General features: G+C 37.3%; 1 protein-coding gene across 14 annotated transcripts in view; it reads left to right on the top strand.

Moving 5' to 3' along the window:
• AKAP13 (A-kinase anchoring protein 13) overlaps positions 1–17,687 on the top strand; it is a 388,825-nt gene that overhangs the window by 252,401 nt on the left and 118,737 nt on the right. For 2 of the 14 annotated variants that reach the window (XM_020964632.2, XM_078151149.1), the window contains exon 1: positions 15,022–15,824. The exons of 11 other annotated variants lie outside the window; for them this stretch is intronic. In XM_020964632.2, coding sequence (XP_020820291.1) covers positions 15,744–15,824 — 81 coding nt within the window. In that variant the 5' untranslated portion in view covers positions 15,022–15,743. Of the gene's footprint in view, positions 1–15,020; positions 15,825–17,687 lie in introns of those variants that run through there. One more of the 14 variants, XM_020964623.2, reaches the window with a different exon arrangement.

The raw sequence follows: 17,687 nt of genomic DNA, 5'->3' as shown, positions 1-17,687 counted from the left end.
AGTACCTTTCTGCCATGTGGTTTTCTCACCTTGCAGAAAATCTTCACTTTTTATATTAATCTCCTTTAACTTGTCAACAGCATTCAAAATCTTAGCTGCGAATTGAGATCAGTAATACTACAGATTATGACTATTGTTTTATCAGCTAATTACCCATTATGGCATTACATAGATTTGTTATTTGGAGGCTGGGTTACCCAGAAGCCTAAGTTTTTCTTTTGTAGACACAGTACCAGGCCATAATTTTTCAGGCAAAAAAAAAATAGCACTGCAAATTGCATCATTGATCATATGAGATTGAAAGTAGTATGTAGTCTTAGGAAATATCAGTTTCTTCATTCGTAAGTTCTTAAGTTACTGATGTTTCATGTGTTGAATAATATCCTGGTTGATGTTTGATAAAACAGCTAAGGAGGAAAAGATGATAAAAATATCTGCAGATTCCAATCGTACTTCCTTTAAGTGAGCCATACAATTATCTAACACTAGGATAATTTTCCAAATTTCATGTCAGTCTGTAGTTTTGAAATTATTTTTCTTTGAATATATAAAAAACATGACAAAACTTGTAAGAAAAAATTTTTTTGTCCTTACATTAGTTGGTTCTCTGTAAGCAAAAACATGTATGCTTCCTTTGAAAGCTGTAGGACAATGATGCTTTCCAGACGTTGTTATATTTAAAGAGCATTTGCCACCTTTATATGTAAGAGTAGTTAGCCTATCCTTATTCTGCTTAAATCCCAGGAGACTTCATTTATTGGCACCTAGGTTAGAAATTGGCAAGGGTCCCCCAAAATGAACTAGTTTCATGAAAGCTATAAAACTCTTCAGAGGTTATCATGTTAAGAAGTTACTCAGAAAAAATAAAAATAAATAAATTCATCACTGTCATGATTTTCTATTTTTTTAATGTACTGTAATCTAATATATTCTCTCATTTGAAACTTCAAAAGTACACATAGCTTTGATAATTAGACTTTCTTCATTTAAAAAAAGTCTTTCCAGTAAACATTGTTTCAAAGATAGGATTACCTTCAGAACTTTTCATTGAGAGCCACTCAATCAGAATGTGATAGAGGAATTCTTAATTTAAGCAGGTATGTTACATAGTGTTTATTCACAACTTGAAATGACAGTTTTCCTTTCTGAGTCCTCATACCACACTGTGTATGTGAATCTATATCATCCTGAGCTATTCCAAACATTTTCCTGTGTTTATCTTTTCAGCTTGTATGTAGATAATCTTTTGTCTCTTAAACTGAATATTACTTTTTTCCTTATTCTTTTCCTTTGAGAATTGTAATGTACATCATTAGATCACTATGATGCACCTAGACCTTTTGCCCTGTTCCCATTTTTGTAAGGCTGCATGATATTCTACTGTGTTATTTATCTTCTGGTTTTTCACAGTAGTGTGTATAGCAGGGTTTTACACTGTTTATTAAGGTTCACTTCTGGCTGTTCTGTCTCACACACACACGCACGTGCATACACGCACACATACCCAAAGCACCATTGCTGTCCAGGTCTACAACTCTGCATGTATGGCTGTTCCCTTCGCTTCCCCTCCTATAACCCCACCATAATAGCAATACACTGTAACTTCAAGAACCTGTATTGAAATACAGGTGATTGACTATACCCCCAACAACAAAGCCATTTGTTTTTTCTCCTTCATTGTTGATTGATTATTCTTTTGTTGTGTCAGAATGCCAGCTATTTGTTACTCCGTCATTGTTGCCAGTCTGTTTTTTTATTCTATTTTCTCCTCTCCACATTCTTAGTTCTCATCTCTTGTTTGCTGTTGCTTCTTCCCCCCTTTAAAAAAACACACCAAAAAACTAGTCTTTTCCTGGAAATCACCTTGGTTTTTTTTTCTTTCTCTTCCTAGATCCAAATAATCAGATTACCATAGATCAGTGGGTCATCGATTTAGAGTTGTAAGGGTCCTCAGAGGTCATCTAGTCCAGCCTACCTCCTTTCCAGGTGAGGAGACTGAGGCCTAGAGAAGTTAAATGGCGGTGGCAGAGTCAGTATCTGAATCTTTGTTCCCTGAATCCGAATGGAGTGTGCTTTCCATTTACTGTACTGTACTGTACTGTACTGTACTACTGCCATGAGGCAAAGGGAATGTTGGTTTCTTCGGTTTTTCTTGGTTAGGTTCCTTTGTGAAAGAATCTTCAAGAGCTACTGCTTTGCCACTGAACACTTTGGGTTGTTTCGGTTTTCTTTTGTTTTTTGGCTATTTCTGTACCTCTACCTGTTCTTGTATAAAATGAGGAGATTGGGTGCAGTAAATGAAATGTCAGGTCTGGAGTCAGCAAACTGATCTTCCTGAGTTCAAATCTGGCCTCACACACTTAGTAGCTATGTGACCCTGGGCACAGCGCTTAACCCTGTTTCCCTCAGTTTCCCCATCTGTAAAATGGGCTGGAGAAGGAAATAGCAAACCACTTCAGTATCTTTGCCAAGAAAAACCCAAATGGAGTTGCAAACCCAAATGACTGAACCGCAAAGTCTCTTTCAGAGACTTTATATTACCCTATGACCATTCTAAGAATATAGAGTAATTGCTTAGTATTGGGATAGAAAATGGGTTAGAACTGAGATGATTTTGTGAAAAATAGGAGCCTGAAATCATAAGCTTATAGGCATAGTACAAAATTACTTATACGCAAGGGGAAAAAAAGAGATTCCATGAAATGTGGTTATTTCTTTCTTCCAGAAAGCTCTCTAGCACCCAATAGCATTTAATTTGTTAGTGCAGCATTCTTCTAAGGGAGGCTGAAGATAGGGATTCTGATGGTTTTAAAGATAGAGAAGTTCAAGTACAGAAATAATGATTAATTCTTGATAGCACATATAGTCCAGATTAGAACCCACATCTCAAGGCTCCCCCAGCGTTGTCTACTCATGATTGTGCTACTTTAAAAGTTCCCATGGGCTATCTGATAATGCTGGAAGTGAGGTCCTTCACATACCATACTGAGAGCTAGTACCATGTGTAGTTTTTTAAATAAATAAATTTATCTTTGGTGAAATTGTTAAAATTCTCCCACGCAGATTATTCTTTAATAATTAACCATTCTTGTGTTACCAAGTGGCACTAGAAATGTTTCTTCATAGTTTTTAGCTTTGGAGTGAGAAGAATGATTTCTTTGCCAAAAATTATACAGTCTGCATACTCACAAAGCCCTTTAGGACAACAACTTGTAGGTAAATATAAGCAAAGAGAATAGTCATTTAAAATAAGTTATGTTGTCATGTCTCTGCAAATACATAACCTATATAAGCTCAAATTTCTGTTAAGGCAAAAAGTAAGATTTATAGTGGGAGCATTTAGGATTTCCCACCCGAGTTCAAACAACTGATGAAAATTGGTGCCTGTTGAACGGTAAGATTTTGCACTGCCTGTCATACTTTGAACAGACTCCCCTGTGTTTGAAACTTTGTTAAGGTAGGAAGCGTAACTATTATTAACCCCACCCCAGTTTACAAATAAGTAAACTTAGATTCGGACAAGTTGGCTTATCCAAGGCCACCTAGATAGCAACAAAACTGAGATTTGAACCCAGATCTTCTGTCTCTGAATTCAGTGACCTTTCTAACATACCGTCTTGCCTCTCTTATTATTATACTAACCCCTCCTTTGGCATTTCATCTTGTACTGCTTTGTGCTTTTTTCTAAGGTTTAACATTTTGCCATCCTGAATCGTTCTCATGTTGGCTCCTGGAGCCATCTTAATGTTCTGGTCTTTGAGCTTTGCTCTATGACAATTTGCCCTTTGGGCTTGCTGCAACCCTTTCAACATTGCCCAAGAAATAGCTCTACATTTAAAATTAAATACAAAAGAATTCTGTAATTAGTTAATTATAGTTCTCCATCTTCTGAGGATAACTATCCGCTTTGAGGAAGTAGAAATTATCTTTTGCCAATCTTTAACCATAAAGTTCAACCTTGTATAACATGGTGGCCTGCTGCTTAGCATAGAACTATTTTACCCAAATTAAAATCAAAGATATCCCTAGTTAAGCTGGATGTGTGAACATTTATTCTGGTTATAATTCATTTCAGTACTTCAGGAATCTGTAATTTAATCTGTGTATGCTCGTTTCACAGGAGCAGATCTTTACCTCTTTAGAATTTACATAATTTATCATTCTAGGTCCAAGCTGGTAAAAAGATGAGTCTCTGAAATTATTGAAGGTGGTCCTCAGACAATAAATATGTTCTCACACTTGGGACATGCTGAAACTCGTTCTGTCTTGTGTAGGGCCTGCTGTAGCTTTTCATACAGAACCTTTGAGATCTTAGAGCCATCTCTACACTTAGAGGAGAACACTTTAACAGAGGTCTGGTTGTAATACTAAAGGTGATCGGTGAAATGATATGTAGCTCCTTCAGTTTTTAGCATTTTACAATTTGATATTTTTTGACAGACATCATGTCCTTTGAAGATTATTTTTAAAGGGGCCAAACCCTTTACCTACTGTACTTTTTAAATAAAAATTTTAATATAACAAAACAATTCCTTCATGTTTCAATTTCAGGTAAATTGAAGAAAACTATATATACATCCTCCTAGAAGGGATTGAGAATTTTCTTGTCTATTTTAGCTGATTCTAGTTACCAAAAGACATTGATGCATAAAGTATTTTTTGGAGGAGTAAAACACACTAGGCAGTATCTTCAGTTACAATACAATATAATAAACAATAAATGCTTACTGTGTGACAGGCTGTGCTAAGTGCTGGGGATACAAATAAGAAAAAGAAAGACAGTTCCCTTCCTTAGTGAACAATGAATCATAAATTTGACCTGGCAGTGAGGCCTGAGGGTTGGTATCTTTCTGCAGAGGCTGTTTGCAATTGTGTTTTTTGAGATGTGAGTTTTATTTGGGCAAAACATGTTTTAACATTATTTAGTACACATGCCTAGCCAGGGTGGGTGTAGGAATATGGGTGTGTGTGTGTTGGGAGGGTGTGGGGAAAGGGGGAATATGGATTGTATTTTCATAGGGTGGATAAAGAGAACCTTCCATAGGAAGCTGAATCATATTTTGGCTGGCCCTCTCTGAATGACTCTTTTTTTAGTGCTATTCTTTTCACTTGGGTAGTTGGTGAAGAATTAAAAAAAAGTAAGTTGAGTAATTTCCTAATTGAATAAATTGTGTCATTCCATATGGGATTCAAAGTTCACCAAAGGTTATTTTCCGCACAGGCATTTTTCTCATTTCGTTAGGATCTCGATCCTTCTGGCTTTGACATTTTCTTTAGTGGCTCAAGCTTTACATAGGGTTGAATTAAGCCCCACTTGGTGATTATTTTTCTTATTTTAATAGATTAGTGAGACATTAAAGAAGTATCTAGGCGGCACAGTGAATACAGTGCTGGGCCTGGAGTCAGGAAGACCTGAATTCAAACCCAGCCTCAGAGCTAGCATGTTTGGAGAAAGTTTTATGGAGGAAGTAGGGCTTGATATGAGCATTAATGGATGTGTGGAATGGAGAGAGAGTAATATCAAAACATCGAAGGTAGGAAGAAAGAAATCATACCATTTTAGCTCTGCAAGGATCCTTCAAGGCCACTTGGCCAACAACCTTATTTTATAAATGAAGAAACTGAGGCCTAGGGTATAGAGTGACTTGCAAGACGTCAGAGAGCTAGATAAGAGGCAGGACAGGAATGAGAATCCAAAATGAGCATCACTTCTTGTTGAGATAATGAAGAGATCAGCTTGATTAGCGGATCAGGAGTATATTGGGGGCTAATATTGAATAAAGAAGGTGATTCTATATTATGAAGCACTTTTTACTTATGTGATTACTCATTTTGTATCCCCCAGAAGGATATAGGATCCTTTAGGGCGGAGACTGTTTTAAATTTCTCTCTGAGCACCTCCAGCACTTGGCATAGAATTTTGCATATGCTTAACAAACCCTCCATCTGGAATCCTGTCCTTCTGTACCTTTGTTGTTGGGTCATTTTTCATGGTGTCCAACTCTCTGTGACCCCATTTGGGGTTTTCTGGGCAAAGATACTAGAGTTATTTGTCATTTACTTCTCCAGTTCATTTTACACAGCAGAAAACTGAAGCAACTAAGGTTAAGTGACTTGCGTAAGGCCACACAGCTAGTAATTTTCTGAGGTCAGATTTGAACTCACAAAGATGAGTCCTGCTGACTTTAGGCCAGACATGCTATCCACTTCACCACCTAGCTGCCCCTTCTGCACCTTCATGTGTCAAAATCTTAATTTATACAAGAATTAGTTCAAGTGTTGTTTCTGCCATGAAGCGTTTTTCCGTAATAGTCGGAAGTGTTCTCTTCCTACTCTAAATTTCCACATCACTATTTTTGTACCACTTGAATGCCACTCATTACATATTGTCAATCTTATAAGATATTTGTATACACATCACATGTTCCTCACCAAATTATAATCTTCTTGAGGCAGACATCTCATACATCTTTTGCATTCATATATTGTCCATTCCGTTGTCAGGTACATAACAGATGTTCCATACAGATATTTGTGAATCAATTTGGCTAATATTCTCCTAGTTCATACAAACTTATCCTGACCACCCTGCCACTCGAGGCAACAAACTGCACTAGTAAATTATGTGGATAAAAATCTATTTTCTTTTGTTTGTTCTGTACTTATTGTTTTTATTTTATTAAATAAGACTTGTTTTCACTTTTATAGAGATGGTATGGAAAAGGGAGTGCCTTACTTCCATGGTTACTATTCCTCTTTATCCATTTCCTTGTCAAAACATTCTTTGTGCTCTCTATTTCCTTTAGTTATTTATAAAATCTTTGTCCATGGTGCCGACCAGGTTGACCACTTCATATAAACTCCTTGCTGCTCTAGTCCAGTTGAGATCCATCTCAGGAGGTATTAAGGAAAAAGAATTCTAAAAATAAAAAACACAATTCCTGTATGCTACTTGCTCTGGATTTATATTCTTTTCTGATTAGTAAAGTCATAACGAGACCTAGCTTTTAAAACTATTTTTTGCATTCTGTAATGCTCTTTTGTGATTTTCTCCGTCTGTTATTCCCTCAGCTGTGGATGTTTAGCATATCAATCATTCATTAAAAACTGTGCAGGCATACAAGAAAAACCTATTAAGATATTTTCAAAGGGCCAAGTTTTACTGTACTTAACTGTCTACAGTGAACACACAGTTACTCAATTAAAATTTACAGAGTTTTTTGTTGTTTCTTGTTCCTCAGAGAGCCTTCATTACAAATCAACAGAGTGAAAAACTGCATAATGGAATCAGAATAAACTTTCACAAAATCACAGAATCTCAGAGTTGGAAGAGTCCTCAAAGGTCATTTGGCCTTTGTTTGAAGACCTCTAATGTAAAGAATTACCTCCTGAGGAAGCCCATTTCTCCCTTGGATAACAATAATAAGCCTTCTGCTTGGTTTTCCTGCCTCAAGTCTCTCCCACTTTAGGAAGATTGACCTTCCTAAAGCAGAGGTCTGACCATGTCATTCTTCAGTTCAGTAAACTTCAGTGGCCCCTTCTTAACTTCCCAGGAGCTCCTTGCCTCATATTTTACAGGAAAAAAAAAATTAAGCCCATTTGTCTGGAGCTCCCTTTTCTTTCTTTCTTCCCTCTCATCTCATGTAGCTCAGATGCCCTCTGCTACTATCTTCTCTTTCACCCTTGTCTCACTTGAAAAGTTGGCTCTATTCCTTGCCAAGGCAGACCCCTCTATCTGTTCAAGCCATTCCATTCCATCCCAACTCCTCTAGCAGAATGTCTCCTCTTTCTTCCCTACTCTCTTACTTGTTTTCATTCTCTCCCTGTCTATTGCCTACTGCCTACAAACATGCCCATATCTTCCTCATCCTCAAAAAATCCTCACTTAATCCTGCTGTTGTCTCAATCTCTTTTGCCCATTATGGCTAAACTCCTTGAGAAAGCAATCTACAAAAGATTCCTCCTTTTACTCTCTTCTTAATTCTCTCATCTGGTTTCTGACATCATCATTCCATCAAAACTGCTCTCTCCAAAGCTCCCAGTGATCTCTTAAATGCCACATCCAATGGCCTTTTCTCAGTGCTCATTCTCCTTGACCTCTCTGCAGATTTGGACGCTGCGTATCACCTTCTTCTCCTTGATGCTTTCTTCTCTCTGTTTTCAGGATAGCACTCTCTTGCTTCTCAGAGTTCTCTTTCTCAGTCTCCATTGCTGAATCTTTATGTCTCGCCTGCTAACTGTGGGTGTCCTACAGGACTCTCTTCTGGGCTCCCTTTTCCTCTTCCTCTGTACTACTTGGTGATCTAATCAATTCCCGGATTTAATTATTGTCTCTATGCTAATGTTTCTCAAATCTACTTATCCAACTGTAACCTCTTTGCTGGCTCCACTTTTATGTCTCCAACTGCCTATCAGACATCTTGACCTGGATGTTTTAACAGAAATGTGTATAGAATGATTTCATATACATACATACACACACATACATGCATATTTGTGTCTAATGGTAGCCATCTCTAGGGTGGGGAAGGGGAGGGAAAAGGAAAAAAGGGAAAAAAATTTACATGATAACTTGTATATTTTAAAAGAATAGCAAGTTGCACATAATAGATTTGTAGTTTCATGTGCATTCATCTTTTTAAAGTTATATTTTCTTATGGAAATGCTTGTTTTATTTCATAAATTATAAAGAAAATAACTAAAAAATTTTTAAATTCCACATATCTAAAACCAAGCTCATTATCTTTCCTCAAAATCTCCTTCCTGCCTTCCAAACTTCCCTGTTAAGAGAACCAGCATCCTTTCCATTCTCCCAGTTGGCAACATAGGTGTCATCTGCAACTCTTTAGTATCTCATTCCTTATATCCAAAATGTTGTCAGGGCTTTCACCTTTGTAGTACATCTAGAATATAACCTTTTTCTTCTGATACTGCTCCCACCCTGTTGCAGACTCTCACATCTTGATGATTCCATTAGACTTGCCCCCTTTCTATTCCATGCACAAGACACTCCCATCTCCTCACTGAAGGCAGACTCTCCCTCCTCATTTGCCTCCTGGCTTTCTTCAGTTCTTAACTAAAATCCATTTCCCAATCTTCCTCAGTTCTAGTGCCTTATCTCTGTGGATTATCTCCAGTTTAGTCTGGATATATCTTGTTTGTACATAACTGATTGCATATTTCTTTTCCCATTAGCCTTTGAGTTCCTCAAGAGCAATGACTTCTTTTTGCCTTAGTTTTTGTTTGCTTGTTTTGTTTGGTATCCTCGGGACTTAAAAAGTGTCTGGCACTTATACTGTGTCCCTTAATGAATACTTGTTGACTGACTGTTGACTAATTATCTAAAAGTCACTGTGTGAGAATTTTCCAAATCTTATGCTTGCCTAATGACATTGATGTTTTTGCACAGTGTAAAAACAAAAAAAGAGACAGAGAGAGAATAGAAGCAGGAGAGAGAATATCTGTGTGTATGTATGTGTATGCATGCATGTATGTATGTTAAGGGGGCGTCAGAAAGCTGTCATAGCTGTTTTCAAGCATTCGAAGACCTGTTACGTGGAAGAGAGATTACTTTTTTGTTTGGCTTCAGAGAACAGAACCAGGAATAATGAGTGAAAGTTGTGAGGAGATAAATTTAGGCTTGATGTTAGGAAAAACTTAGAAACAATTTTATCTGTCCTCAAAGCGTAATGGGGTGGCTGTAAAGGGTTGTAGTTTCCCCTTTATTAGAGGTCCTCAAGAATAAGCTGGATGACTTCTTGTAAGATATATCAAAGTGGACTTTCCTTATGAGTTAGAGAAGTTGGTTGTTGAGGTCCCTTTTAATTCTAAAAAAAAAAAAAGGTAGTACTGTGATTCTCTAAATGTTACATCCTAAAAGTAAGTTCAAAAATTTAATTGCACGAAGACATAATTGGGGAAATGTAGCTTTTTGGGCAAAATAAGATCTGGGGGAAGTGGGTTGATTTTTTAATTTGTTTCTGTTGTTGAAACATAAGCTCAATACAAATCCATGATATTTCCCGAATACTCCACTCAAGGACACCCCCCCCCAAAAGCCAACCACCTCTGAAATCACTTGCACTTAGCTGTGTTTTGGGGTATGGATCCGTTCTCAGGTTCATGTTTTTAAGTGGATAAAATATATCGGATTATAAGTAAATTATTTGTATTGAAATGGTTATAATCTTTTTTTAATTTTAAAATTTACAGACCTCACTAAGAACCACTACTCTAGAATCTGGTTTAATTTTACTCCCAAAAGTTATATAACTATGGATGAGTCATAGAATCATAGTAACTCAGATTTGGAAAAGACCTTAGAGTCCAACCCAGACTCAAACAAGAATTTACTCTATAACATCTCTGACAGGTTGTCAGTCCTACAAATTGAAAATCTTCCAACTCACCATCCACCAACCTCAGTAATTCTATAAATCAGAACAAATTTTCATCAAGTCTATCAGATTCTGGGACAGCTAGGTGGAGCAGTAGGTAGTCAGCCCTGGAGTCAGGAGGATCTGACTTCAAATCCTGCCTCAGATACTAACTTTGGAACTCTGGATCAGTCCTTTAACCTCAATTGCCTTGCCCAAAAAGCAAAACAAAGCAAAAGCGTTTATCAGATTCTTCTCTCATAGTTGGGTGCATTGAATTGCACACTCATTGCTGGAATCTAAGTCAGAAAGAACTGAGCTTGGATTCTCTTTCCAGCACTTAATAATGTGATCACGGGCAAGTAATTTACCCATCTTGAGCCTCAGTTTCCTCATCTGTAAAATGAAGATAAAAATATCTACAGGTACTTAACAGGATTGAGAATCACTGTGTTTCTATTAATAAAGGTTGCTGAGGGGGGATGATAGGCTACATAAATCCCTATCCCTTCCATTTGCAAAGGAACTTTGTAGTGATTATATTCTTGAGTAGATAGAGATAGTTGTATAAGAAAATACTGAACATTCTCAGAGTTGGAGTTTTCGAGACGTGTCTTAATTTTTCTCCCACCGTTACTTGTATATAGGAGGTTCTAAGATTGAAGGTCTCCTTTCCCCTTGAAACTTTTTTTTTTGTTAAGATAAGATTGTCATGGAGTCTTAAAATATTCTAAATTAAAGGGCTTAGAAATCATTCAGACCAGCCCCCTCTTTTTGCAGAGGAGTACCCTGAGACCCAGAGGAGTTAAATAGACTTGTCCAAGGTCACACCTGTCTAACAGTGGACCTGCTGTTAGAATAGAGGTCTCATTTCCCAGCCCACTGCTTTTGTTCTACTCTATATTCCATAAGTTCAGTTTCAGCAGTTAAAGAATAAAGTGATTGTTTTTATTTTGTAAGTTCGCCAAGCGGCTTTCATCACATACTCTCTGTTTTTGTATTTACTTTTTGCAACTCGGCAATAAAATGCAACAGCAGTGGATTGTCTTTAGACACTTCTTGTGGGTTTCCATTTCACTCTTTGGCATAAACACTAGGTGGCAACCTAATTCAGGTTCTGTGATTGTGACCAAGGTACCTTGGATACAGATTTCATGTATAGGCCCAAATGGGCTAGGCCTATCAGAGGTGACCTAGATGAGTTTCTAAATAAGTTAAACAAGGCAATAGATCTTTTAAATGGGCAATTAAATGAAAATTTGTTTTTGCAAGGTTTTACCGAAGCCACTTGAAGCTGGTACTGTATTTTTTATATCTTAATCTGTAGCAAACCAGATGTGCTTAAGCATTTTCACAACTAATTTTCCATCATTCTTTAACTATATTTGGTGATACCATTTGAAACTGAGAACAAGGTTAACTATTTCCAGCCAGTAATCATGCCCGGGAATGAAGATGAGGAGAAAGGGATGGGAGGAGGGAGAGAGATGGTATAAAATAAATGTAGTGTAGAGTCTGGATAATTAAGATTAAATGAGGACAATCCCCCTCCCCCCCAACTCTGAAATCTCTTACTCTTACTTTGGTTTTGGATGTGAAATGATTGGTTGGGATGTTTCAAAATCTTAACCAAATAACTACTTAGTAGTTCCAGATGTTTTCAGTAAAGTTCTGGAATTGTCACATCAGCAGCAAATGGATAGAACTGCTAAATTCTATCCTCTGGGATCATATACAGAGAAGAAATCAAAGCAGACTTTCCTACCAGCTTGGCAGTGGGATACAATCAAAAGAGATCTGGACCTATATAATCTGCCTGTGTTTGAATCATGGCAGGCACCTCTGATTCCTTAGCTAGTAGCATGCTGCCTGGCTCTGCCACTTAACCGTAGCTAGGTGATTTTTAGCAAATCACTTAGCTACTATGAGATTCTTCATCTCTAAAACAGAAATAGTATTGGTATTACTTAGATTATATGGATGTTGTGGTACTCAGATGAATGACTATACACAAAAGTACTTTATATAAATGAACATATATAAAATACATAAATGTGAGCTATAGGTATATTATAACCAAGGAGGATAGTGTATACAGCATGACTTCTTCCCTGATCCTCCATGTCATGCACACATGCGTATTTAAAAAATATAGAGAAGCAGATTTCTTAGCCTATAGTACAGCCAGTAGACCATCAGATATGTCAAGCTGACAGTTTTTGAGCATTTTAACTGAGTAAATATTGAATAAGCACTTGTTGAATTGAATTATACCTTTGGTTAAACTGAGGGCAGTAAAGTCAGTGGTCAGAGAATTGGGAGTGGGAAGAAATTGTTGGTGATTATAGCATCTTCTGATCCCAGGACACATGCCTGAGAACATAGAAAACATTTGATTCTAATTAAAGACAAGGGGAGGGGCATTAAAGAAGAGGGTGGAGTCAGCTTTGCATGGATTGGTACAAGAGGAAATGGGAGAGCTTGAAATGATAGTCCAGTTATAATCCTATTCAAGACAAATTATTTCTTCCAGTTCTCTCTCTCTTTTTTTGCCTTCATCAAGAAAAGGTCTTTTTTTAATTTAAATTTTGGGGGGGGTTTAAAATTTTTTTTCATATAAATGTATTTATTTTTAGTTTTCAACATTTACTTCCACAAGATTTTGAGTTCCAAATTTTCACCCCATCTTGCCCCTCCCCCCACCTCAAGATGGCATGCATTCTAAATGCCCCTTCCCCTAGTCTGCCCTGTCTTCTATCTCTCTGCCCCCCTTCTCTTATTCCCTTCCCCTTCTATTTTCCTGTAGGGCAGGATAGACTTCTGTACCCCATTTCCTGTATTTCTTATGTCCAAGTTGCATGTGAAAACATTTTTTTAAACATGTGTTTTTAAAACTTTGGATTCCAAATTTTCTCCCTTCCTCTCTCCCCACCCACCCTTATTGAAAAGGTAAGCAACTCAATATAGGTTATACATGTGCAGTTATGGAAAACACTTCCATAGTAGACATGTTGTAAAAAACTAACTCTATTTCCTTTAGTCCTATCCTCCCCACCCCCATTTACTCTATTCTTTCTTTTCCAATTCTCCTTAAGGGAAACTTTATCTACTGATAGACCTCCCTGCCTCACACCCCCTCCCCAAAATCCCTTCCCTATGTACTGAGGTCCAAGTGATAATTAGACCTTAAATTTAGGACTGGAAAGGACTTTACGTTTATCCATGCCCCTCATTTTACAGATGAGGAAACTGGTGTTCCAATATGGGAAGTGGCTTGCCCAAGCTCCCACAGGTAGTGAGTGGCAGAGGTAGAATTTGAACCCAACTCATCTGACTCTGAGTCCACATCTCTGTCTGCCATACCATTGCCTTGTCCTGGCCTCTTCCTAAACTCACTGTCCCTGTTCCCACTATTTGGTTATAAAAATTTAATTTTCATTTCATTTTCTCACAGCTTCCACCTGCTGCCACCCATATTTCTGTCCTTTTGAGAAGCCATCTATTTAATTGAGCTTTGAGTGGTGACTATGTTTATTTTGATAGTAGAGAATGAAGATAAAGACAGTCATATATATTTTAGCGTCAGAAATTTAGACATTAGATTTGTTTCTTGTTTTCTTTTATAGTCTAAAATCAGCTTTATTTCTGAAATCTTGATTTTATGTTATGTCTTGGCCACAGAGAAAAGATACTTGCAGCCCTTCTAGCTAAAAGGTAAAAAAAAGAGTTGTTTTTCCCCTTTTCTCTGAGCTTTGTTCTCCTCAGTCATCCTCCCCCACACTCTGATTCCATTCCCAGATCCATTTTAAGTTGTGAGAGAAGGGGATTCTGGAATCATTTTATCCCCTGAGAAGGTTGGATTGGGTGGGGGCTAGTGGAGTCTGGAACAGTGTGGAAACAGGAAAACCATGTGGCAGAGAGCATCAGGGCTGATCTCATATGAATGAAAGCATTGATTGGAGTGAAAGGCTTGTCCAGCTGCAAGACCCCTCTTATTCATCATACATAATCAGTACATACATCCCAACTTCACTGCTTCTCAGTTTCTGTTCTTTAAAGACGTTTTGTTCCTCACAAAACCTATCCGTGTTGCTTTGAAAACTTAATCAGGTAGCAGTATGTCATGTTATGCATTTAGTAGACCCCCGCACTGAAATACTTGGCTGACATTTTTCTCATATTAAATCACACATTTTCATTCCTGGAGTGGGTGACTCTTGCACTACTTGCAATTATGTTTTTCTTTGCATAGTGTGTTGGGCGAGTGCTGCATAGTACCTTATGAGGATATGAAATATGGATCCCCCTCATCATCCTATTTCAAAAGAATCAAAGCAGGCTCATCCCATCTTGTGATTTCAGACAGAGCTGTATGCAAAGGGTATTGCCTGAGGAGGAGGAAGCTGCTTGGAGAAGGAAACCTTGTTTTTCTCTTCTCTGTCTAAAGATGAATCATGTTCCCACAACTGCAATTAAGTTCTCAAACCTCCAACATTGCCAGTGCAGAGCTGAAAAGGGCAAGTAGTGACGTCCTCTGGAGAAGGGAGTGGGAGGAGAGCAAAAGGAGAAGGAGTGGTCTTTTTTTTTCCTTTTTCCTTTTAGACTGTGCTGTCATTAGAAATTTTAAACTTAAATCAAAACCAATCCCTCCAGCCTGGTGAGCAAGCAAGACACAGACTTGAAAAGCTTTACTAGAAGAAGAGTCTCCTGGTTTCTTTCTTATTTTAGTTCAAAAGTGAATGATCTTCATTTTAAAAGACCACAACTGGATTCAATGAAAAAATCATTTCAAAACTTTTTTTTTCATTTTGTATTGGGCATTTTAGGATTTTTAAAAAACCTTATTGGCAGCTGTGTTACATTTTTATTGCTTGCATTGGGCTTTTTCTCTCTTCCTTTTTTAGTGTTAGACATTATGTGTAGCTTTTTTAGCTTTTATTTTTTAAGCAGATTGATTACTTGTAATGGAAATTGTGGGCACTTTTTTCTCAACGAAGATTTTTCTCAACTTGTATCCTTACAAGGTGTTTATATGTTTACTATGAAGTAAAAACAGACCTACCTTGTGATTTGTTACAGGCAGAAAGTTAACAGCCAGCTAGTGCTGTTTGATTTTTTTTCTCTATTTATTTTGTTTGTTGTGTAAGGAAGCTTTTTTTAATTTTTTGTTTGTTTTGGGGCTTGGAATATTGTTTTGCTTTATTCTTTTTCCTGTTGAGCTGGAGTTTACTTTGGGGCAAATATTCCCCCCATCATTTTTGTGAGAAATCTGAAGCTTACCCCCATAGAGGTGGTACCTGTACTCCTGGAATTAATGGTGGAGTGTATTCCTCGCATTTTGCCTTGTCTTTCTTCCATTTGGAAAAAATGTATGAACGACATAAGAGGCGCTACAGCTTATGTGACATCTCCAAAGTGGACAGGACAGTGGATGTGGTTCTGTTGAAGGTAAGGTGTATGTTATGCTCAAAGCATTTGCTATTAGCAAATGCTCCCTCTCTAATTTAATTCCTTTCCTTTTTACCTTCTTTCTGTGGAAAATCTAAGATACTTAGTAGAGGTGATGGATTTCCAAGGTCACGTTTAGAGGTATGATTAGGATGAGCTATCTGATCAGAAACTAGAGTAGTTTGAGAAATAACAGTGAACTGCTTTTTAAAAAAATTGATTTAAAGTCACTTTTTGCATATAGGCTATTCATTTACTTCGAGTTTCTTACCCCATTCGGAAGATTTCCATTTTCCACATGAAATAGTATTTAAAGTGTGTTTCTCCCCCCTCCCCCAACTTTATTTTTTTCCTAAAGCAATTCTTTGCTAGCTAAAAAAAAAAGAGAGAGAATATTCCCTTTTTCAGACTATCTTCCGGCTTTCTTTTCTGGAGAGGTGATAGTAAAAACAGCCTTTCTGCTTGGTTTGGTAGGCTTTTCAGGTCAAGTTTCAGACTCATCAATAGTTTTGTTTGTTTTCTCTGTGTGGTGTTGTGCTTGGTGTTTCAGAGTTTGGGTAGGGATGAGCTTCAGGATGGCTAATTGCTCAGGGAGGCATCCATGAATCTAAAATTAGTAAGGACTCCACTAACCGGTAAGATGGCAGTCTGAGAATGCTGCTCCACCAAAAGAACTCTGTTTGGAAGTTAAAACAGTTTCTTGGCAAAACAGCAGGAAGACCTTGGAAACTAGCCAAGTGACTTCACAAAATCCAGAAGTTAGTTTGATACTTTAACATAGACATTGATTGAATTATCTGGACAGGAAGGTAGTAAGACTTTTAGTTCAATTGGTTGCTCAGCCTAATTGGCCTGCTTTGGATTTTTGTTTGCTTATTTATTGAAGGAAACAAAGATGAAGGAAGACTTAAAGTAAAGGCCCAAGCATGGGTGGTCAAGAGTTAATGAAACATCCAATTCATTAGAGAGGAGGGATGGAATTATATGTGGATAGAAGAATGGTTATGATACAGGGTACAGTAATCTAATTTATTTTCCCATAAACTTAGCCAAATTATTTTTTTTTTTACTTACCAGACCTGTGCTGAGATCAGCCTGTGTCTTGCCAATTGTGCTTATTCCCAGAGCCTTATTCACTTTAGTTTCTGCGAAATGTGATTTCTTCTCTGAATCCTCAGCTAATACTTTTGCATCTGCCTGAGTAATGCTTTTGATGGAACCTCATTTTTAGTACTTTCCTTACTTTCCTCAATTATTTTCTTTTTAGATGTGAAGCCAAAGTGCCTCAGTCTAGACATACACCAAAGAACACTGCATGTGAAATAATGTTTAAAAAAAAATACAGTGCCAGCTCATTCTGGCCAAGCACAAAAGAGTCTTAAGAGAAGAATTTATGATCTATGTCCTGGCTTAAAATTAGTCACAGAAAAGCCAAGAGTTTATTCAGTAAAGGGCGCTTCCTTTCTCTGGAAGCAATGTTACTAATTGTAATTGAGCAGAATTATAATTGTGATGAAGTGTATACTTCCCCAGTGACGTAGAATTTTCAAATGTCTTTGGAATAGATTGGTTATAAATCAGTTGCTTTCAGAGAAAGAGCTCTTGATTGTCCCTTTCCTTGTATTATTTGCCTTTGGGTATCATATGCAGCAATTTTGGTGGCAAAACTTCCAGCATAATTTCTTTAGTATTCTTATAAATTGCTTTGTTTTTGGTAGTCATCTAATGAAGTCGAATCTAGATCTTCATTCATTTACTCTTTTCCTCACCTCCCTGACCCAGTTATCTTTCATATCCTGCATAGTTTTGTGTTACAGCTTAATTCTAAAATATTTTTAATGTGATACATACAGATTCACAAGC

This window comes from Phascolarctos cinereus, unplaced genomic scaffold (assembly GCF_003287225.1).
Source record: "Phascolarctos cinereus isolate Bilbo 61053 unplaced genomic scaffold, phaCin_HiC Scaffold_3;HRSCAF=262, whole genome shotgun sequence".
NCBI classification, from domain to species: Eukaryota; Metazoa; Chordata; class Mammalia; order Diprotodontia; family Phascolarctidae; genus Phascolarctos; species Phascolarctos cinereus.
Note: the sequence above shows the minus strand (reverse complement) of the source record. Positions and strands in the feature narration are given on the sequence as shown.